An 18,383-nucleotide genomic window follows, 5' to 3' on the forward strand; every position below is an offset into this window, starting at 1 on the left:
TGGGTTTACTTGTGATGGTATTTTGAATTTCCATAACTGTTACGTTTCGTCTGACAAAAATCCTAATGCAATTCATGAGTCACGACATCAGCAACATTTCTTGTTGAATGGCTGGACAGGACTACTAGGAGACTATCTAATTGGACCACATTTGCTGCCTAACAGGAGAGCTGTACCTTCAGTTCCTGCAGAATGTTCTTCCAGACCTTGATGATGATAATGTTCCACTTCACCAATGCCAGAACATGTGGTTTATGCATGATGGTGCACCGGCACATTTTGCTCGAGTTGTGACTTGGTATCTAACTAGAAGGTATGGTGGATAGGTAGAGGTGGGCCTGTAATGTGGCCTCCTGGATCACCAGACTTAAATCCTATGAATTTTTGTATCTGGGGTCATGTAAAAATCTTGGTGTACCCTTCTGACATTAACTCAGTTGAGGAATTGCAGCGTCGGGTTGAAGGAGCCTTTCAACAAATCAGAAATGACTCAGGAATGCCTGAGAGGATTCATAACTCAATGCAGAGAAGACTACAAAGCTGCGTATAGATGCAAGGACAGCATTTTGAACACCTTTTGTAACATCCTGTAACACCACAGGACTTTACATTTAACATCTGTAAAGTCCTGTGGTGTTGAAATCAAAAATTAAAAATGTATTATCTTATGTTTAATAAAACTACCCATAGCAAATTATTCGCAGCTTTTGACTAAACTAGTGCTCCCATAGTCAGTGGCGGATCTTAACAGAAAATGTGCATTATCTTGAAAATGGTTCATTTGCGGCCTGATGTTCAATGTGACTTTTTTGCTTATTTTAGTTTGTACTTTTCACCTTTAAATTATTGACCATCATTTTTGAAACACTGTATATAAACATTCACTCCTGATTAGGCTTAGAACTTAGAAATCACCCCTTGGCTGTTTTAGTTAGAGAACTTTTTTTTTAATAGGGAAATTTTATATTGAAATGCTTCTTGCTCACTAACATGTTATTCTCATGCATAAAAATCTTGAAAATTTTACACAAAACTAAGCATTTATATATTGCTTGTTTATGAAGACATCAAATATAATATTTATGCTTTTTCATGAACAGGAGATTTATTATGATATATTTCTGAAAACTTCTTGAATATACTTTTTTTGTATGAGTTGTGTTCCAAAAGTTTGATTTGTTTTTTTTTTTTTTTTTTTACATTCACTACTGTATTAGAGAAAAGCCTGGAGAAGAAGAATGGGTTGAATTAAATAAGAAAAAAGTGCCTCTGCTACTTAACTACTCTCAGTGTAAACTTTTTGAAAAAGATTATTACCCTGTTATTGAACATACTTCAGCTGTTCTGCAACAAGATCCTCGTAAGTGCTAAGTTATAAATGTATAATTAAATTGTGAACATTTTTGATAGGTGACAGGTGGTAGGTACTGTTTTTTAGATTCAATTTAGCAGTTATTTCTGTGATAAGTATTTCTACAGACACCAGCAATCAGTAGAAATGATATGTAAGAGCAGTCTACATCTGTTTCGGTAACCCATTTAATTACCACCCTGACTGATGCACTTTGTCCATTTGTGAGGCAAATGAGCAATCACAGTTGTAATCGGCTATACCTGACATTGTAAAAATTCCCTGATAGCTCTGTTTTTTAGGGGCACCTGAAGTGGTGCCCCTAAGAAACTTGGGTTTCCCTGAAGTAGTTTCTTCACCTGAGAGAACAAAAAGTAGTAACTCTTTATTCTTTGCCTCTGTCTCACAGAGATAGAGGCAAAGAATAAAGAGGAGGCATTAGCTCATCCCAATTCAAGGTTTACAGCAGTTGTTAAATGTCCTAGTGGCAATAGTTTGCTCTATTTTCCTGATGGTAAAAGATGGCATGTTCTAGAAGTTCAGGTTGGTTCAAATACTATATGGGCTGTAACTTATGTAATACTCATGCATAATATGTCACAAACCTTTCAGAATTCTAGGGCAACTTTGTAGCATGTTGTCTTATTCAAAATTTATCACCTGAGAAATTTTTAACACTAAAGCCACACAAATTTATTTTTTTCACACGCTGCCTTGACTGGATTAAGCAAGAAACACTAGGCAAACTCTAAGAATTAGGGAAGTATGTCAGCAATCAACAGCATCCCCTTACTCACACTGAAAGAAATGTAAGAGTATTTGTCTAGAATGTACCTAGCTGTTCTTTAGTTGCCTCTAGGTGTATCCCAAAATCTGGGATATGTGCAAAAAATCACAAGCCTGAAGTCCTCAGACTCAGTGATTGCGAATTTGTGGTTTCCTAAATAAAAATTTCAAACAAGATTTTTGCAAAAAAAAAAAAAAAAACCCAGGAACTGATGATAGAAATTGCATTATCCTTGATATATTTACATAAGCAGATTACACTTCTGGTCAAGAGTTTACAATCCAACACTCTTTTGTATTAGTTATTGTCCTTTTAAAATTATGCTAGCTACTACTATTATTATATTCCAAGCCTTTTAATATTCACAGTTTTTAATTTCACTGAATAAATTTTATAAAAAAATTAGTTAAACATGTTATTACCAATTTCAGAATTTGACATATTTTTGCAGTGAGTTCTTTTGCATTGAGATTTATCTTCAAGTCAAAGTTTGTTTGATGGATATCATTTACCTTGCTTGTAAATGATATCCGTCAAAGTACACATAGAGCCGACTGGGCTAGCCAGGTGGGTAAAGTGCCTGCCTGGCAACTCAAAGTCGCAGGTTCAAATCCTGCCCCGGGCTTGGATCAGAGTAAAATGCAAAAACTTTGAGATGTGCATTATGGCCACAGAAGTCAATGTGCCAGCAACTAACAAAAAAAAAAAAAAAAAAAAAGTACACATAGAATGCAGCAGAGAAAACTTTAATATTAGCATAAAAGTCTTAGTATTAGTAGTGGCAAAGAGTGCAAGAAAGCAAAAAAAAAAAAAAAAAAAACCTTAATAGTTTTAAGTTCTTGAATTTATTCAAATTACCCATTTCATGTGTGGTCTGAGCAAGCGGAAGGATTCCAGTAGTATTGAGCTTGTTCAATCCATTCAGCCTTAAACACTTCAATCACATCAGCTTACAGGTGCCTAGTGTCCAGACATTGCAATTTGCAGATGCGAAGCCTTTCTTGATAAAAGCATCCCTTTGTTCCCCTCACTATGCTTGTTGCTCTCCTCCTTACCTGTTCCAGCAGCTCTATCCTTCCTAAAATGAGGTCTCCAGACCTGTATGCAATACTCTAGATGTGGCCTGACCATTGCCTTATACAATGGGATAATCACTTCCTTATTTCTCCTAGAAAAATTCCTGTATATCATTTGCAAAACCCCATGAGCTGGCCTGGCTGCATGTCTGGACTGCTCAGAGAACTTCATATCTGACTGCACTTACCCCCAGGTCTTTTTCATTTTCGACTACCCTGAGTATAGTATCACATAGTTGGTACATTAATCTGGTACATTTTGTTTTTTCATGATACATGGCATGAGGAACAGACACTAGTGTTTATTGAAACTTGAATCTTCTACTTTCAGCTTCCAGTGAGTTTGAATAATTACAATAAACAAGCAAGAGAAACTGTTTTAATTTGCTTTTCAACAGCCCAGTCTCCAGAGAAAATTCTGTGAGCATGTGATAAATGAATTTTTTTTTAACAAAAATAAAAACTGAATCTTGTTACAAAAAAAATTCTTAAAAAATCAAGTCCATACATCGGCCGAAAAGTTTGTGGCATCGGTGTTTTGGAACATTGATCCTCCTGGAGTTCATGTCATATGGAATATCAGTTAATGCTAATGTGTACACCCAAGTGTTGTTAAGACTGCAAGAAGCCATTAGACAAATATAACCTGGACCTTCTGTCATGTGAAGTAATTCTTCATTTAAAAAAAAGTTGGACATGCATGGTACAGTGTTATGAAGTAACACATCACCATGCATATCAAACTCAGCTTCTTGCAGTCATTTTGTTGGGAAGTTCTGGTATCCTTCCTGGATAGGGACTTGACTTACCACCCTGCATACTTTATATAATAAACTATACTTTTTATCAAGCTATAATAATGTTGTTCTTGTTTTCTTTTTGTTGTGAACAAATAATATACCCCACCACATACATAATCATCAGCTGATTTCATGGCAGATCCCCATTTTCGTATTTGTCAATTAATTTCAATTTTTATCATTGTTTTCTTCTATCTATCAGTAATTTTGCTTAATGTGCATGCAGTTAAATACATTATTGAAGCCTGTTAGTTTTTAATGTGGAAAATTAAGATAGGATTATCAATCAAATTTTTCACACAATACAATTCCCTGTTACAGCACTGAAAACATAATTAAAAATTACCCGAAGCTTCTTCTGGATTGATTCCATGTAATCTGTATTATTTGGAATAAGTCATAAAACTTAAAAATAAATGATAAACTAATGGAAACGTAACAAGTGAGATTGGGTGTTGGGGGGGGGACAGAATGTTGTTTGTTATTTGGTTTTTAGGAGCATTAGCAACTAAAGCCATATTGCGCTGGGGATATGCGGTGGTCATTCTCTGACCTTTCCGCATCCTCCATATTTGGTGGTCACGGGATCGAACCCCGGTCTAATCAAGAAGCGTGTGCTACGCAATGCTGCTCCTGCCCACCTTGCTATGGAGGTGCTGCGGAATATTGAGAGAGAGCATGTGTAAATATATACAGATTATTCTGAAGTATATGTGACAATTGTATCTGACTATATAAAATAATAAAAATGAAAGAAAAAAATTAAAAAGTGATGCAGGTATTATTGGTACTAAAATAAAATCAGTGAAAGAAAATATAAATATTTTCTTTCATTGACTCTAAACAAGAACTAGCCCTTTTTCTTACCAACAGTTTATTCGCAGGTTTTCATACTTCTTGGCAGGCTTGACAGCTAACATAGTGGTGACAGTACTATTCTTGCACACTAGAAGCCTGTATTTGGATTCCATCGTGAAAGGAGGAATTTTTATGGTGGGTTTTTTTTTTTTTTTTAATACTTTGGCTAATTTCAGTTTCATATGCAGTTTTCATGGTTTTATCTTGAAAATTTTGGTTTCTTTATTCACTAAACAAGGAAACTAAGCATAGAATACATTCCATTAATTGACATAATACACTGACCGTAACAAAAATAAAATTTTGAGTTTTTTTTTAAATTAATTTTGTATTGTTTTTTTTACTTTTATATTTTCCCATAAATTATCCATTCTGGTGGGCCATACTCTAATTTTTTATTAGATAGAGCTGTGTGGGAGTGATCTTAGGAAAATTTCTGTGCAGACTTTGTTGACCATTTGCTCTCACTGGGTTAGTAAGTACTTTATTTGTGGTTTGACAGCCTTTCAACACAGCCCTTTGGTTGGTTTAGAAGTATTAAAATGTGTTCCTTGGTTGTTTGAGATGCTGGCACCTTGTAGTTCTTGATGAGATGATGCCACAGCAGATGAAATCCTTTTTTCCATTATATTTTATCTCCAACACGTTTCAAAATATTTTAACATACTCAGTCATTTATCTTTTAGCATTTTTAATTTCACAAATTAAAGAAAAAAAGCACATGTTGCAAAGGAGGCAGGTTGGCTCAGCAAGCTGTGTACTTTCGTATAAAGCAGAGTTATATGAGTAGATTATGTATTTTATTTTTATAACGAACTGACAAAATCATATAAATGTTTTTGCTTCTGTATAAATATGCCAGCACTTAAATATGATAAAATATTTCTCTCTTTTTAGGTGCATTAGCATATGCACATAATGCACCTATTGTCACCTGTATTTATCCGTCTGAACACCCACATGTAATAACTCGACTCCCAGTTGCAGATTTTCAAGAAATTTTATATTTTGGCCTTTTAGAAAGATTTATAGAGGCACTTCAAATTTCGTTAAAATAAGAACGTCCAAGTTAGCATTAGCATTAGTAGAGGCATTTGATGCAAGAAAGCAAGCTTATGCAGCATCAGCCAAAAAAAAAAAAAAAAAAAAACCACTTCCACTTCACCCCTCTGTTCGTTCCAAATACCTGTCCAGCTGAGCCTTAAACTTATTTAGGCTATCAACCTCCACCACAAGGGATGGAAGTCTGTTCCACCAACCAACCACCCGCTGGCTAAAGGCAAATTTCCTCACGTCTATCCTACATCTGTCTTTCCTCAGTTTGAATTTATGCCCTCTCAGGTGATTTTTCTGAGCTAGAGGAAGAATCCCATCAGCATTGAGCATGTTTAAACCATTCAAGGCTTTATACACCTCTATCAGATCACCTCGCTGGTGCCTAGTCTCCAGACACTGTAATTTGCAAAACTTAAGCCTTTCTTCGTAAGAGCACCCCTTTGTTCCATTCACTAATCTTGTTGCCCTTCTCTGTACTCGTTCCAGCAGCTCTACATCCTTCTTGAAATTAGGCCTCCAGACCTGTATACAGTACTCTAGGTGTGGCCTGACCATTGCCTTATACAATGGAATAATCACCTCCTTATCCCTGCTGGAAAAATTCCTGTATATCATTGACAATACTCCATGAGCTACTCTTGCAGCCCGTCTGCACTGCTCAGAGAACTTCATATCTGCCTGCACAACCACCCCCAAGTCCCTTTCATTCTCTACCACTGTCAGTGTAGTACCACAGAGTTGATACGTTGCTCTGGGGTTGCTGTTTCCCATGTGTAGTACTTTACATTTGCCAATGTTAAACTTCATTTGCCACCTCTCAGCCCATCTGCTCAACCTTTTCAGATCCTGTTGCAGCAGCATAGTGTCAGTAGTGTCCTTGACAACCCTGCCAACCTTTGTATCATCTGCAAACTTGGACATTAAGCTTGATATACCATCATCAATATCATTTATAAATACAGAAAACAATAATGGACCCAACACTGAGCCCTGAAGGACTCCACCAATAACATTAGTCCACGATGAGCAGTGTCCATTGATTACCACTCTCTGTCTTCTCCCCCTCAACCACCCCTTTATCCATAGCAGCAATTTGCCTCCAATGTCACACTGCTCCAATTTGTGTAGCAGTCTTCCATGTGCAAATGCATCATATTAGTACACTGCTAAACTCTGAATTAGCAAATTTTTGTAAAGGCAGCATCGTTTAAGTTATATCTCATTGTGAACACCATCACAACGAGTTGCCATGATATTGCACTACTTCGAATAAGTAACGCTTCGTCAAAGGAGAAGACTGTTGTTGTTGCTTAGAACTGTTGTTAATCAGAACAACCGAAATCTGACAATTATTTTTTGTCTGTATATTCATCTGCTTGTTGACTCCCAGTGAATGAATTTTCACATTTTATATTTGGGCCTATTTGAAAGATTTGTTAAGTGTTTCCAATTTTCATTAAAATTGAGCCAAAAGAAATCCTGCAATGCAATTATTATTTGTTTTTCCATTTTGATGTAATAACTTGACTGCCAGTGGATGGATTTTCATGAAATTTTATATTTGGACCAAAAAAAAAAAATATATAAAATTTCATGAAAATTTATCCACAGAAGGTTGGGAAGGTTCAAAAAATTCCTTCTAAAAAGAAGGAATTTTCAAACCATCCCAAATTTCATTAAAATAGGACTAACAGAAATCCAACAATTATTAATTATTTTTTTGCTTTCCATTTAAATAAAATATAAATGCTCAAGGCATAATATGAGTTTAAAATATGCTTTAAAATATCGGTGTAAATACACCACAGTGAACTCAAGGAAAAACTACATAAATAGTGTAAAGGCATCGATTTAATTGTATCTCATATTGTGACTTCGCAGTGAGTTACCAAGTATTGCACTACCTTGAATAAGTAACGCTTCACTGATAGAGAAGACTATTGTTATTTATTCTCAGTGGCCACCACCACTCAGACTGCACCGTTTCAAGGCTTATTGGCCTCTCCTCGGTGGGTGGCAGGCACCCTGGTGTTGCAGTCATGCGAACCCAGTTGTGAAATTATTTCCACAATATGAGAGATGCCGAAAGGCGTACAAGATAATATTTAAATAAAATATTTAAGTAAGACTAAATGCAGCTGGGCATAATATTTTAATAGTTATATTTATCTATATAATATCGGTGTAAAAACATTATAGACAACTCTTAAAGGAAAACTACGATAGTAGTGTAATGGACATCATTTCAACTGTATCTCATATTGTGCTCATCCTTCGCAAGTTACCATGTATTGCACGGCCTTGAATAAGTAACACTTCACTAATAGAGAAGACTATTGTTACTTATTCTCAGATGGCACCACCACCACCACCCAGATGGCACCGTTTCAAGGCTTGTTGGCCTTTCATCGGTTGGTGGGTGGGCACGCACCCTCATTGTGAAGGATGAGCACAATATGAACTGTATCTCATATTGTGAAGGATGAGCACAATATGAGGTACAGTTGAAGTGTAAAGCAGTTATTAATCAGGCCAAACTAGAGTTTGAACAGGCTAAGAATAGAAAACTTGCTTCTTGCCTTGCCCTAATGGTAGCCGAGCATTCTGCTCTCTTGCCAAGGCTATTGGCCACAACTTTTGCCCATTTCTGCTCCCACCTCTGTCCAAACCAGATGGTTCTGTTGTCACTTCAGCCAAGGATAAAGCTGATCTGCTAGCATCCCATTTTTTCTTCCAACTCATGTATTAATGATCTTGGTAAAACACCTCCCACCATTCCCAACACGCTCCATTCAATGCCTGCTGTGGTCTTCCGTCAAAAGGATGTCAGAAGGATTTTGACGAATCTTGATTCTAAGAAAGCTCCCGGTCCTGATGGTATTTCTCCACTTGTTCTCAAAACCTGTGCTCCTGAACTTACTCCTATTCTTTGCCACCTTTTTTTCACTTTCTTATTCCGAAGGTGTTTTTCCTTCTGCTTGAAAATTTGCTCATATCCAGCCAGTTCCTAAAAAGGGTGACAAATCCCTCCCATCCATTATCGTCCCATTGCAATTACTTCTACTCTTTCTAAAGTAATGGAGAAATCAATTAACCGCCAACTCTTAAACTAACTAGAAACCTTCCATCTGATCAACGATTGCAAGTATGGATTCCGTCAGTGACGATCCACTGGTGCCATTCTGGCTTATGTTACCCATTTATGGACTAATTCAATGGAAAAGTTTGACAAAACACAAGCAGTTGTGTTTCGATCGTGTTTGGCATAAAGGTCTTCTAAACAAGTTTCCATCTTATGGTTTGCCAACTGTTTTTTGTAATTGGTTATCTAGTTTTCTCTCTGATTGCTCACTGAAGTTGATTGTAGATGGCTCACTGTCTTCTAACTTCTCCACTAATGCCAGTGTCCCTTTAAGTTCAGTTCTTTTCCTCTTGTATTAATGACCTTCTTTCATTGACTGGAAATCCTGTCCATAGTTTTGCCGATGATAGCACATTGTATTCAACTTTCCATTTTGAGAAACCTTGTCCTGCTCAATCAGCTTCAACTTCTCGAAAATCTGCTGCCAATTCCTTAAATGCCAATCTCCAGGTAATCCTCCAGTGAGGCAGACAACTTCGTTGATCCTTCTAAAACTCAGTCTTGTCTTATATCTCGCAAAAAGGATTCTTGCGAGATATAAAATATTCTATGCTTATCTTTGGTGACACTCCAATTTCCTGGAAAAATGATGTATCTCTTTTAGGGATTACCCTGACTTCTAATCTCTCTTGGCACAAGCACTTTACAAATATTGCTTCCTCTGCATCTAAAAAACTTTGTTTTCTCTTTTGCTCTCAGCATATAAGGAGGACGAGGGTTTCCTGTGCGGACGTGCCTTTCTGCCACTCTTGGAACAGAGAAGTTTTTTCTGATTTATTTTCTGCTTTATTAGTTTAAATTGACATATTAACTTATTTCTAGAGTAGCTTTATATTCCTATTTACGGTACTTAAAGTTAAAATAACTTAGAGATTTTGTAGGTATTACTTAGTATCGGAAAGGGTATCAAATCCACGTGTTTACCGTTCATAAACAGCCGCCATTGTTACGTGAAAATTAATCAGTAAAATCTATTAATCTTGTCGAACTTCATTGGCAATTAAATTGTACTTTTAACAATACATATAACCACTTAGGTTACGGAACATAAATAATTAGTAAAAATAAATAATTAATACATAACTTAATACAGAAGTTATATAAAGGGATTTCGTAGATAACACTCGTTACTGAAACGCGATACAGCATATCTGGAATTCGATAGCATTAGCTTTGTATAGTATAGTGCATAATATAATATTGTCAATTAATCAGTACATCTATTAATCTTGTTAAATTTCATTGTCAATTAAATTGTACTTTTAACTATATATATATAACGACTTAGAGTACAAACGTAACAAATAATTAATACATACTTGATACGGAAGTTATATAAATTGAACTCGTAGATAACACTCGATACTGAAAAATAAATATAGCGTTATAACTGTGTTAAGATACAAGTTTCAGGTTTTAATTTTGTTCTGAAATTGTAATTTTATTGACATTTAAATCGAAATCATGACTCTGACCAGAGCAGCAAAGCAAAAGGCTCAAGCTAATGGGAGTGCTGTGACTCAGGGGAGAACTGAGGGGGGCGGTTGCCCTCTGAATCACAGCCTTTTAAGATGCACTGTTTGCTTGATGTTTGCGGAGCAATCGGGTACGGGACATGATACTGCCATGGGGGATGGATGTCTTGGTGTGTGCACGATGCAAGGAGTGCAAGGAAATTAGGCAACAACTCGGCGTTGTTATGGGCCTATATGAGACCTTGAAGGACAGGGTGGATGCCCTCGAAGGAAATAAATTGAGGGGCCCATCAAGCTCTCAGCTGCCCACATCAACGCCAGAGCTTGGACTTGATCATCTTGCAACACAGAGGCAGCCCCCAAGGCAGAATGCGCTGGTCCAACAGGAACTAGTAGTTGTTGGTGACTCTATTGTCAGGGAAACGGGGAACATGCTTTGTAAAAAGGATAGGTGGAACAGGACCAGGGTATGTCTGCCAGGGGCAAAGGTTGATGACGTTGTAGAGCAGATATCATCTTTTAAGGGCACAAAAGGTGATATAGTTGTACACGTTGGCACTAATGATATTAAGAGTAGGAGACCAGCTGAATTACTTAACAAGTACAGGTCACTGTTGAAAAAAAGCCGTGAAGTAGGGTTGAATTTGAAAGTGTCTGCAATTCTGCCCAGACACGATAGGAGGGAGTATATGATGAGAGCCTTGTCGATCAATTCGGCCCTGGAAAGATTGTGCAAGGCTCAAGGGGTAGAATTTTTTTCAGCCTGGAATGTACTTGTTAACAGGAGAGATTGCTTCTACAGGGATGGGATACACTTAAATAGAAAGGGTGCAAGAATATTTGCTGATGCTATCGAGGCAGTGTTAGGTGGGTCGGAAAACTGCTAGCTTGGGGGGGAGACAAAGACTAATGGATTAACAGTAGCCACTGGCAGAGGTGAAAGAGATTCTTGCACTGCTTCTATTGGAATGAGCAGAAGCCTGAAAAACAAGATGCAGGATATTTCAGAGACTGCTGGAAGTCATTGCGGTACAAGTAAACACATGGGTTGTGTTAGGGTAGCTAAGAATAGAAACAGGTGCATGTATACTTGCGTGTACACCAATGCTAGGAGTTTAGTAAATAAATTTGATGAATTTGAGGTATTACTCAAAACATCAAAGGCAGATATTGTTGGGATATCAGAGACGTGGTGTCACACAGATATAAGGAATGCAGAACTGGAATTTGGGGAGTACAACGTCTACAGAAAGGATAGACAGGATAGGAAGGGAGGAGGGGTTATGCTATTAGTTAAAAAACACATAAAATCCAAGGAAGTGAAGCCAGTCGACATCGATGGACAGGGCAGTGTCGAGTCAGTTTGGTGTGACATAAGCATAGGTAAATCAAAATTGAGAGTAGGAGTGTGCTATAGGCCTAATGACTCTGATGAGTATAATAAGATACTGTACAGGGAAATAGAATGGGCCAGTAAATCAGAGAGTCTTATAATGGGGGATTTTAATTTCCCAGATATTGACTGGAATTTGTGGGTTGGTCACTCACAAACTAGCAAGGCTTTTGTGGATTTATTGGATGATTGTTTTCTACACCAGCATGTTCGGGAGGCAACTAGAGGGAGTAATACTCTTGATCTGATTATCAGTAGTGATTCTTCATGCATTAGGAATCTGCAGATAAAGGAACCACTGGGTGGCAGTGATCACAGTGTGCTGAAGTGGGATTTACTCAAGGAGGTAACTACCATCAGAGGTAAAGGGAAGGGTTTTTGTTTTCGTAAAGGCGACTATGATGGTCTGAGACAGTATTTAAATTCTATACAGTGGGACCAACTGATGATGTTACCAACAGCAAATTCAAAATGGGAAGCATTCAAGGAACTAATCTTGGAAGCTACCAGGCCTAAATGGTTGTCAAATGAACTAATGAGACATATGGCAGAGAAGAAAAATGCATGGGATACATACAAATTAATGGGTGACATGGAAGCCTATGATAGATATAAGTTGGTCTGTAACCAAGTCACAAAGGAGATTAGGCAGGCAAAGGCAGATTATGAGAAATCCTTGGCAAAGGATGCAAAGAAAAACAGAAAAGAGTTCTTTACCTATTTAAACTCAAGAAGGAAAGGGATGTATCAGATTGGTCCACTGGATGTTGATGGTTCAACAGTTGAGGATCCAGCTCAGGTGGCTAACAATCTAAACGAGTATTTTGCATCTACATTCACACATGAGGAGTTATTCAGGAAGGGGAATGTCGTAGGTGAAGTAAACATTGGCAGTGAGCTAGATGATTTTCTAATAACTGAGAGGAAAGTGGAGGAGAAATTGTTGAGGATAAACATAAAAAAGGCACCCGGGGTGGATGGGATCTATCCAGTTATATTAAAGGAGGCAGCAAAGGAAGTAAGCAAACCCCTAGCCATAATTATGAGAGCTTCTTTGGACTCAGGGGAGGTACCCATGGACTGGAGATGTGCAAATGTAACCCCAATTCACAAAGGAGGATCAAAGGCTGACACAAGTAATTATAGACCTGTTAGTTTAACTTCGGTTCCAGGAAAATTAATGGAGGCACTGGTTAAAGAAGCACTGCAGGATCATCTGGACAAGAATTCAGTTATAGCTCAGACACAGCATGGGTTTGTTAAGGGCAGGTCTTGTCTGACCAATTTGATTGGATACTATGATGTAGTCACAATAGAACTGGATGCAGGGAATAACTTTGATATTATATATTTGGATCTTAGAAAGGCTTTTGATACTGTTGCGCATGGAAGACTGCTGCACAAATTGGAGAAGTGTGGCATTGGAGGCAAATTGCTGCTATGGATAAAGGGATGGTTGAGTGGCAGAAGACAGAGAGTGGTAATCAATGGACACTACTCAACGTGGACTAATGTTATTAGTGGAGTTCCTCAGGGTTCAGTGTTGGGTCCATTGTTGTTTTCTGTATTTATAAATGATATTGATGATGGTGTATCAGGCTTAATGTCCAAGTTTGCAGACGATACAAAGGTTGGCAGGGTTGTTAAGGACACTACTGATACTATGCTGCTGCAACAGGATCTGGAAAGGTTGAGCAGATGGGCTAAGAGGTGGCAAATGAAGTTTAACATTGACAAATGTAAAGTACTACATATGGGAAACAGTAACCCCAGATCAACGTATCAACTCTGTGGTACTACGCTGACAGTGGTAGAGAATGAAAAGGACCTGGGGGTAATTGTGCAGGCAGATATGAAGTTCTCTGAGCAGTGCAGACGAGCTGCAAGAGTAGCTCATGGTGTCTTGTCAATGATATACAGGAATTTTTCTAGCAGGGACAGGGATGTGATTATTCCCTTGTATAAGGCATTGGTCAGGCCACACCTTGAGTACTGTATACAGGTCTGGAGGCCTCATTTCAAGAAGGATGTAGAGCTGCTGGAACGAGTACAGAGATTTTTTTTTTTTTTTTTTTTGATTTGGTAGTTGTTGGCGCATCGGCTTCTGTGGCCATATTGCACCTCCCAAGGTTTTTGCAGTACTTTGATCCAAGCCCGAGGCGGGAATCGAACCCGCGACCTTTGGGTTGCCGGGCAGGTACTTTACCCACTCGGCTAGCCCGGTCGGCTGCGAGTACAGAGAAGGGCAACAAGATTAGTGAATGGAACAAAGGGTTGCTCTTACGAAGAAAGGCTTAAGTTTTGCAAATTACAGAGCCTGGAGACTAGGCATCGGTGAGGTGATCTGATAGAGGTGTATAAGGCTTTGAATGGCTTGAGCTTGCTCAATGCCGATGGGATTCTTCCTCTTGCTCAGAATAATCACCTGAGAGGGCATAAATTCAAATTGAGGAAGGACGGATGTTGGATAGATGTGCGGAAATTTGCCTTTAGCCAGCGGGCAGTTGGTTTGTGGAATAGACTTCCATCGCTTGTTGTTGAAGTTGATAGCCTAAACAAATTTAAGGCTCAGCTGGACAGGTATTTCGAACGAATGGAGGGGTGAAATTGGAGTAGTGGTTGTTTTTTTTTTTTTTTTTGGCTGATGCTGAATAAGCTTGCTTTCTTGCACCATATGCCTCTGCTAATGCTAATGCATTACTTTTCTTCCAAACAGCTGTTCACTCTGTACAAATCGCAAATCCGCCCTACCATGGAATATTGTTCCCACATCTGGGGGGCATGCCCCCAAAACCTCTCTCAGACTTCTTGATTCCATTCAGAAGAGGGCAGTTAGGTTAATTAATGATTCATCTCTAACACAGTCTCTCCACTTGCTGTCTCATAGACATACTGTTTCTGCTGCATGCTTTTTCTACAGATATTTCCATGGGCACTATTCTTCTGAATTGGCTTCTCTAATTCCTGCTCTCTCTTTCAAAACAGTCCAAACACGTGCTGCCACCAGCCAACATCCATTTACTGTCCAATTTCAAACTCACAGAACCAACTTTTCATCTTCTTCATTTATTCACTCAACTGCCGTTTTCTGGAACAACCTTCCTTCATACGTATTTCCTGAAAATTACAGTCTACAGAAGTTCAAGTCAACGTCAACAAATATCTTGTTTCTTCTTCTCAACCTCCAACCCAAGCACGGTACTAAGTACTATAGGTTCTAATACCTCTCGTGTTGGGGTTTACATAAAAAAAAAAAAAAAAAGAAGAAAAAAAAAAGTGATTCCCATTACACTACTATCGTAGTTTTCCTTTAAGAGTTGTCTATGGTGTTTTTACAGATATTATATAGATAAATATAATTCTTAAAAATATTATGCCCAGCTGCATTCAGTCTTACTTAAACATTATCACATACACCTTTTGACATCTCTCATATTGTGGGATTATCTTCACAAGTGGGTTGTCATGTTTGCAATACCAGGGTGCCTGCCTACCCACCAATGAAAGGCCAACAAGCCTTGAAACGGTGCCATCTGGGTAGTGGTCCCCCCCCCCCCGAGAATAAGTAACAATAGTTTTCTCTATTAGTGAAACATTACTTATTTGAGGCAGTGCAATATATAGTAACTCGTTGTGAAGGATAAGCACAATATGAGATGCAGTTGAAATGATGCCCGTTACACTACTATCGTGTTTTCCTTTAAGAGCTAATTATGGTGTTTTTACACCGATATTATAATAAAATATAAGTGCTCAAGGCATAATATATTATGAGTTTAAATTACACTATAAAATATCGGTGTAAATACACCATGGTGAACTCATAATGAAAAACTACATAAAGTAGTGTAAAGACCACTTTAATTGTATCTCATTGTGACTAACTGCCCACCCACCGAGGATGGGCCAATGAGTCTTGAAACGGTGCCATCTGGGTTGCGGTGCCCACTGAGAATAAGTAACAATAGTCTTCTCTATTAGTGAAGCGTTACTTATTCAAGGTAGCAATACTTGGTAACTTGTTGTGAAGTGAGTCACAATATTAGATGCAGTTAAATTGATGCATTTGTATTACTTATGCAGTTTTCATTATGAGTTAACTTATGGTGATTTTACACCGATATTTTATTGTAGCTGAATTACTTGTATTATGTTTGTTGCCATGCACTGGTTGGAAGGAATGAATGGCAATATGGTGGCGGCACAGAATTATACATAATTATGCACAGACTGAGAAATGAAAATTCCTTGGTTTGCATATAAAAGTTGCATTTTGCTCTCTCTCTCTCTCTCTCTCTCTCTCTCTCTCTCTCTCTCTCTCTCTCTCTCTCGCCTCCGTAGGCCAGGTGGGAAGGAGCAGCAGTGCGTAGCACACGCTTCTTGATTAGACCGGGGTTCAAGCCCATCCCCACCAAATACAGAGGATGCAAAAAGGTCAAGGGAATGACCACAGCATATCCCTGGAGCAACATGGCCTTAGTTGCTAATGCCCCTAAAAAAAAAAAAAAACCCTACCAACCAACCTCTCTCTCTCTCTCTCATCTATATATCTATAAATCGTGGATTATTATTATTTGTTAATGTGTCTGAAATGTAATGCACTGTGAACATAACTTGTTTTCTCCTTCTATTTGTCTCTCATTCTTTATCCTTCTGAAATGTCAGTCATTTTCAAACACAGTAATGATTGTAGTTTTATCTAGAATTAATCAAGATGCAAGCTTGTTGCAGATTTATTTATCAAGAAGGGGAATTGGATTACATAATGCTTTATCGTGTCTTTATCCAAGGCATTGTGTTCAGGTAAATCTCATTACTCATCTTCTTTACTATTGTAGAAAGGATTGGACCAATTTTTCCCCATTCAAATCAAAATTTTAAAAATCAAAAGTGAATAATTTTTTTTTTTTCTCATCCCTTCATAATTTCTTTAAATCTTTCTTAATTCTGCTCAAACTGTCCATTTCCTCAACATTAGATGAAAGATTATTCCAACAGTTGACTACCCTTTGGCTGAATGCAAATTTCCACAGATCTCATGTGCAACCATTCTTTTCCAGTTTAAATTTATGCCTCCCTGTATATTTGATAATTGTGGTTGTGAGAGTTATAGTTGCTATAGGTTTGTAGCAGCAAATTTTTTTTTTTTTTTTTTTTACATAGATAATGTGAAAGCACTTTTCAGAAGAGCAAAGGCTCATGTTGGCGCATGGAATCCAGATGAAGCTAGGAAAGATTTTTTGCAAGTTATGGAGCTTGATTTAAGCCTTAAGAACATAGTCATGAAAGAATTAAAGGAGTTAGAAGATGCTGAAAAACAGAAGAATGAAGAAGATAAAGCTAAACTGCGTGGTAAAATGTTTCATTCCTGAAGCAGTTAGTAATGTGCTGAGTTTATTTTTGTGTATGATTGTTGTCTAATTGATTATAGTGCATTATTTGTACATAGTATCCACTGTGTAAATAATTACTGGAATATTATTTGGGTTGGAAATATCTTAAGTTTTTTCTGTTTCATGTAAAGGTAAATACTAGTCAGAGAGAGAGAGAGAATCAGCTTGATCCTTCTGATGTTGTAATGTGCTCTTAACTGAAAGCCTAAAAGAATACATAAAGGAACTGATTAGCATTATTAAAAGCAGTGTAATAGTATTCATATGTAAGAATGCATTTAGAATGTAATTTATCAGTATCAGTATTCTTAAAGTCTATATTGTTTTATAATCAAAACTTATGTTGTTTATTAACTGCTATATTATAGCTGTTTTAAGACATTAGATGTTATTATTTAACAGAAACAGTTTTTCAGAATAGTTTGAATGAATATCTTGGTAATTTTATATCAACTTTTATTTTGTTTCTGTGTCCTGGTAATTTATTATTCTAAAATTTCACAAGTTGCATGTTTTGTATCCTATCACGAAAGGGATACAAGCGTACATGAAAGAATGTTTTTAGCTGTAATCATATACTGCATTACAAAATTTTCAGTGTAATATGAATATTTTAATCCTTACTGAGTTAATACTGTATAGTAGTAGTAATGGCAAATGATGCAAGAAGGCAAATATAGCATTAGCCAAAAAAAAAAAAAAAAAAAACCACCCACACAGTTCACCCATTTGTACCCTCCAAGAATTTGTCTAGTTCTTCCTTGAATTTATTCATCCAATCCACTTCCACAACAACAGATGGAAAATATTTCCAACAATCAACCATCCGCTGGCTAGAGGCAAACTTCTGCACATCTGTCCTGCAACCGTCCTTCCTGAACTTGAATTTATGCTTCCTCATGTATGTAGTCTCAGCAAGTGGAAGATTGCCTTAACATTAAGCTTACTCAATCCATTCCAGGCCTTAAAAACCTCAACCAGATCTCTCTGCAGGTGCCTAGTCTCGAGACACTGAATTTGTAGAACTGAAGCCTTTCAAGGTAAGAGTACCC

At 37.5% G+C, this 18,383-nt stretch overlaps 1 protein-coding gene across 2 annotated transcripts in view; it reads left to right on the top strand.

Annotated features, from left to right (window-relative positions):
- The window catches only part of LOC150080547 (AH receptor-interacting protein-like), an 84,255-nt gene extending 66,670 nt beyond the window's left edge, over nucleotides 1–17,585 (top strand). For both annotated transcript variants that reach the window (XM_090381077.1, XM_090381076.1), the window contains exons 5-6: nucleotides 1,218–1,360; nucleotides 17,102–17,585. In XM_090381077.1, the coding sequence (XP_090237203.1) occupies nucleotides 1,218–1,360; nucleotides 17,102–17,310 (352 nt within the window). In that variant the 3' untranslated portion in view covers nucleotides 17,311–17,585. The remainder of the gene's footprint in view (nucleotides 1–1,217; nucleotides 1,361–17,101) is intronic.
- The last annotated feature ends 798 nt before the right edge of the window (nucleotides 17,586–18,383 follow it).

This window comes from Mastigoproctus giganteus, chromosome 9 (assembly GCF_048544385.1).
Source record: "Mastigoproctus giganteus isolate SK-2022 chromosome 9, ASM4854438v1, whole genome shotgun sequence".
Lineage (NCBI taxonomy): Eukaryota > Metazoa > Arthropoda > Arachnida > Uropygi > Thelyphonidae > Mastigoproctus > Mastigoproctus giganteus.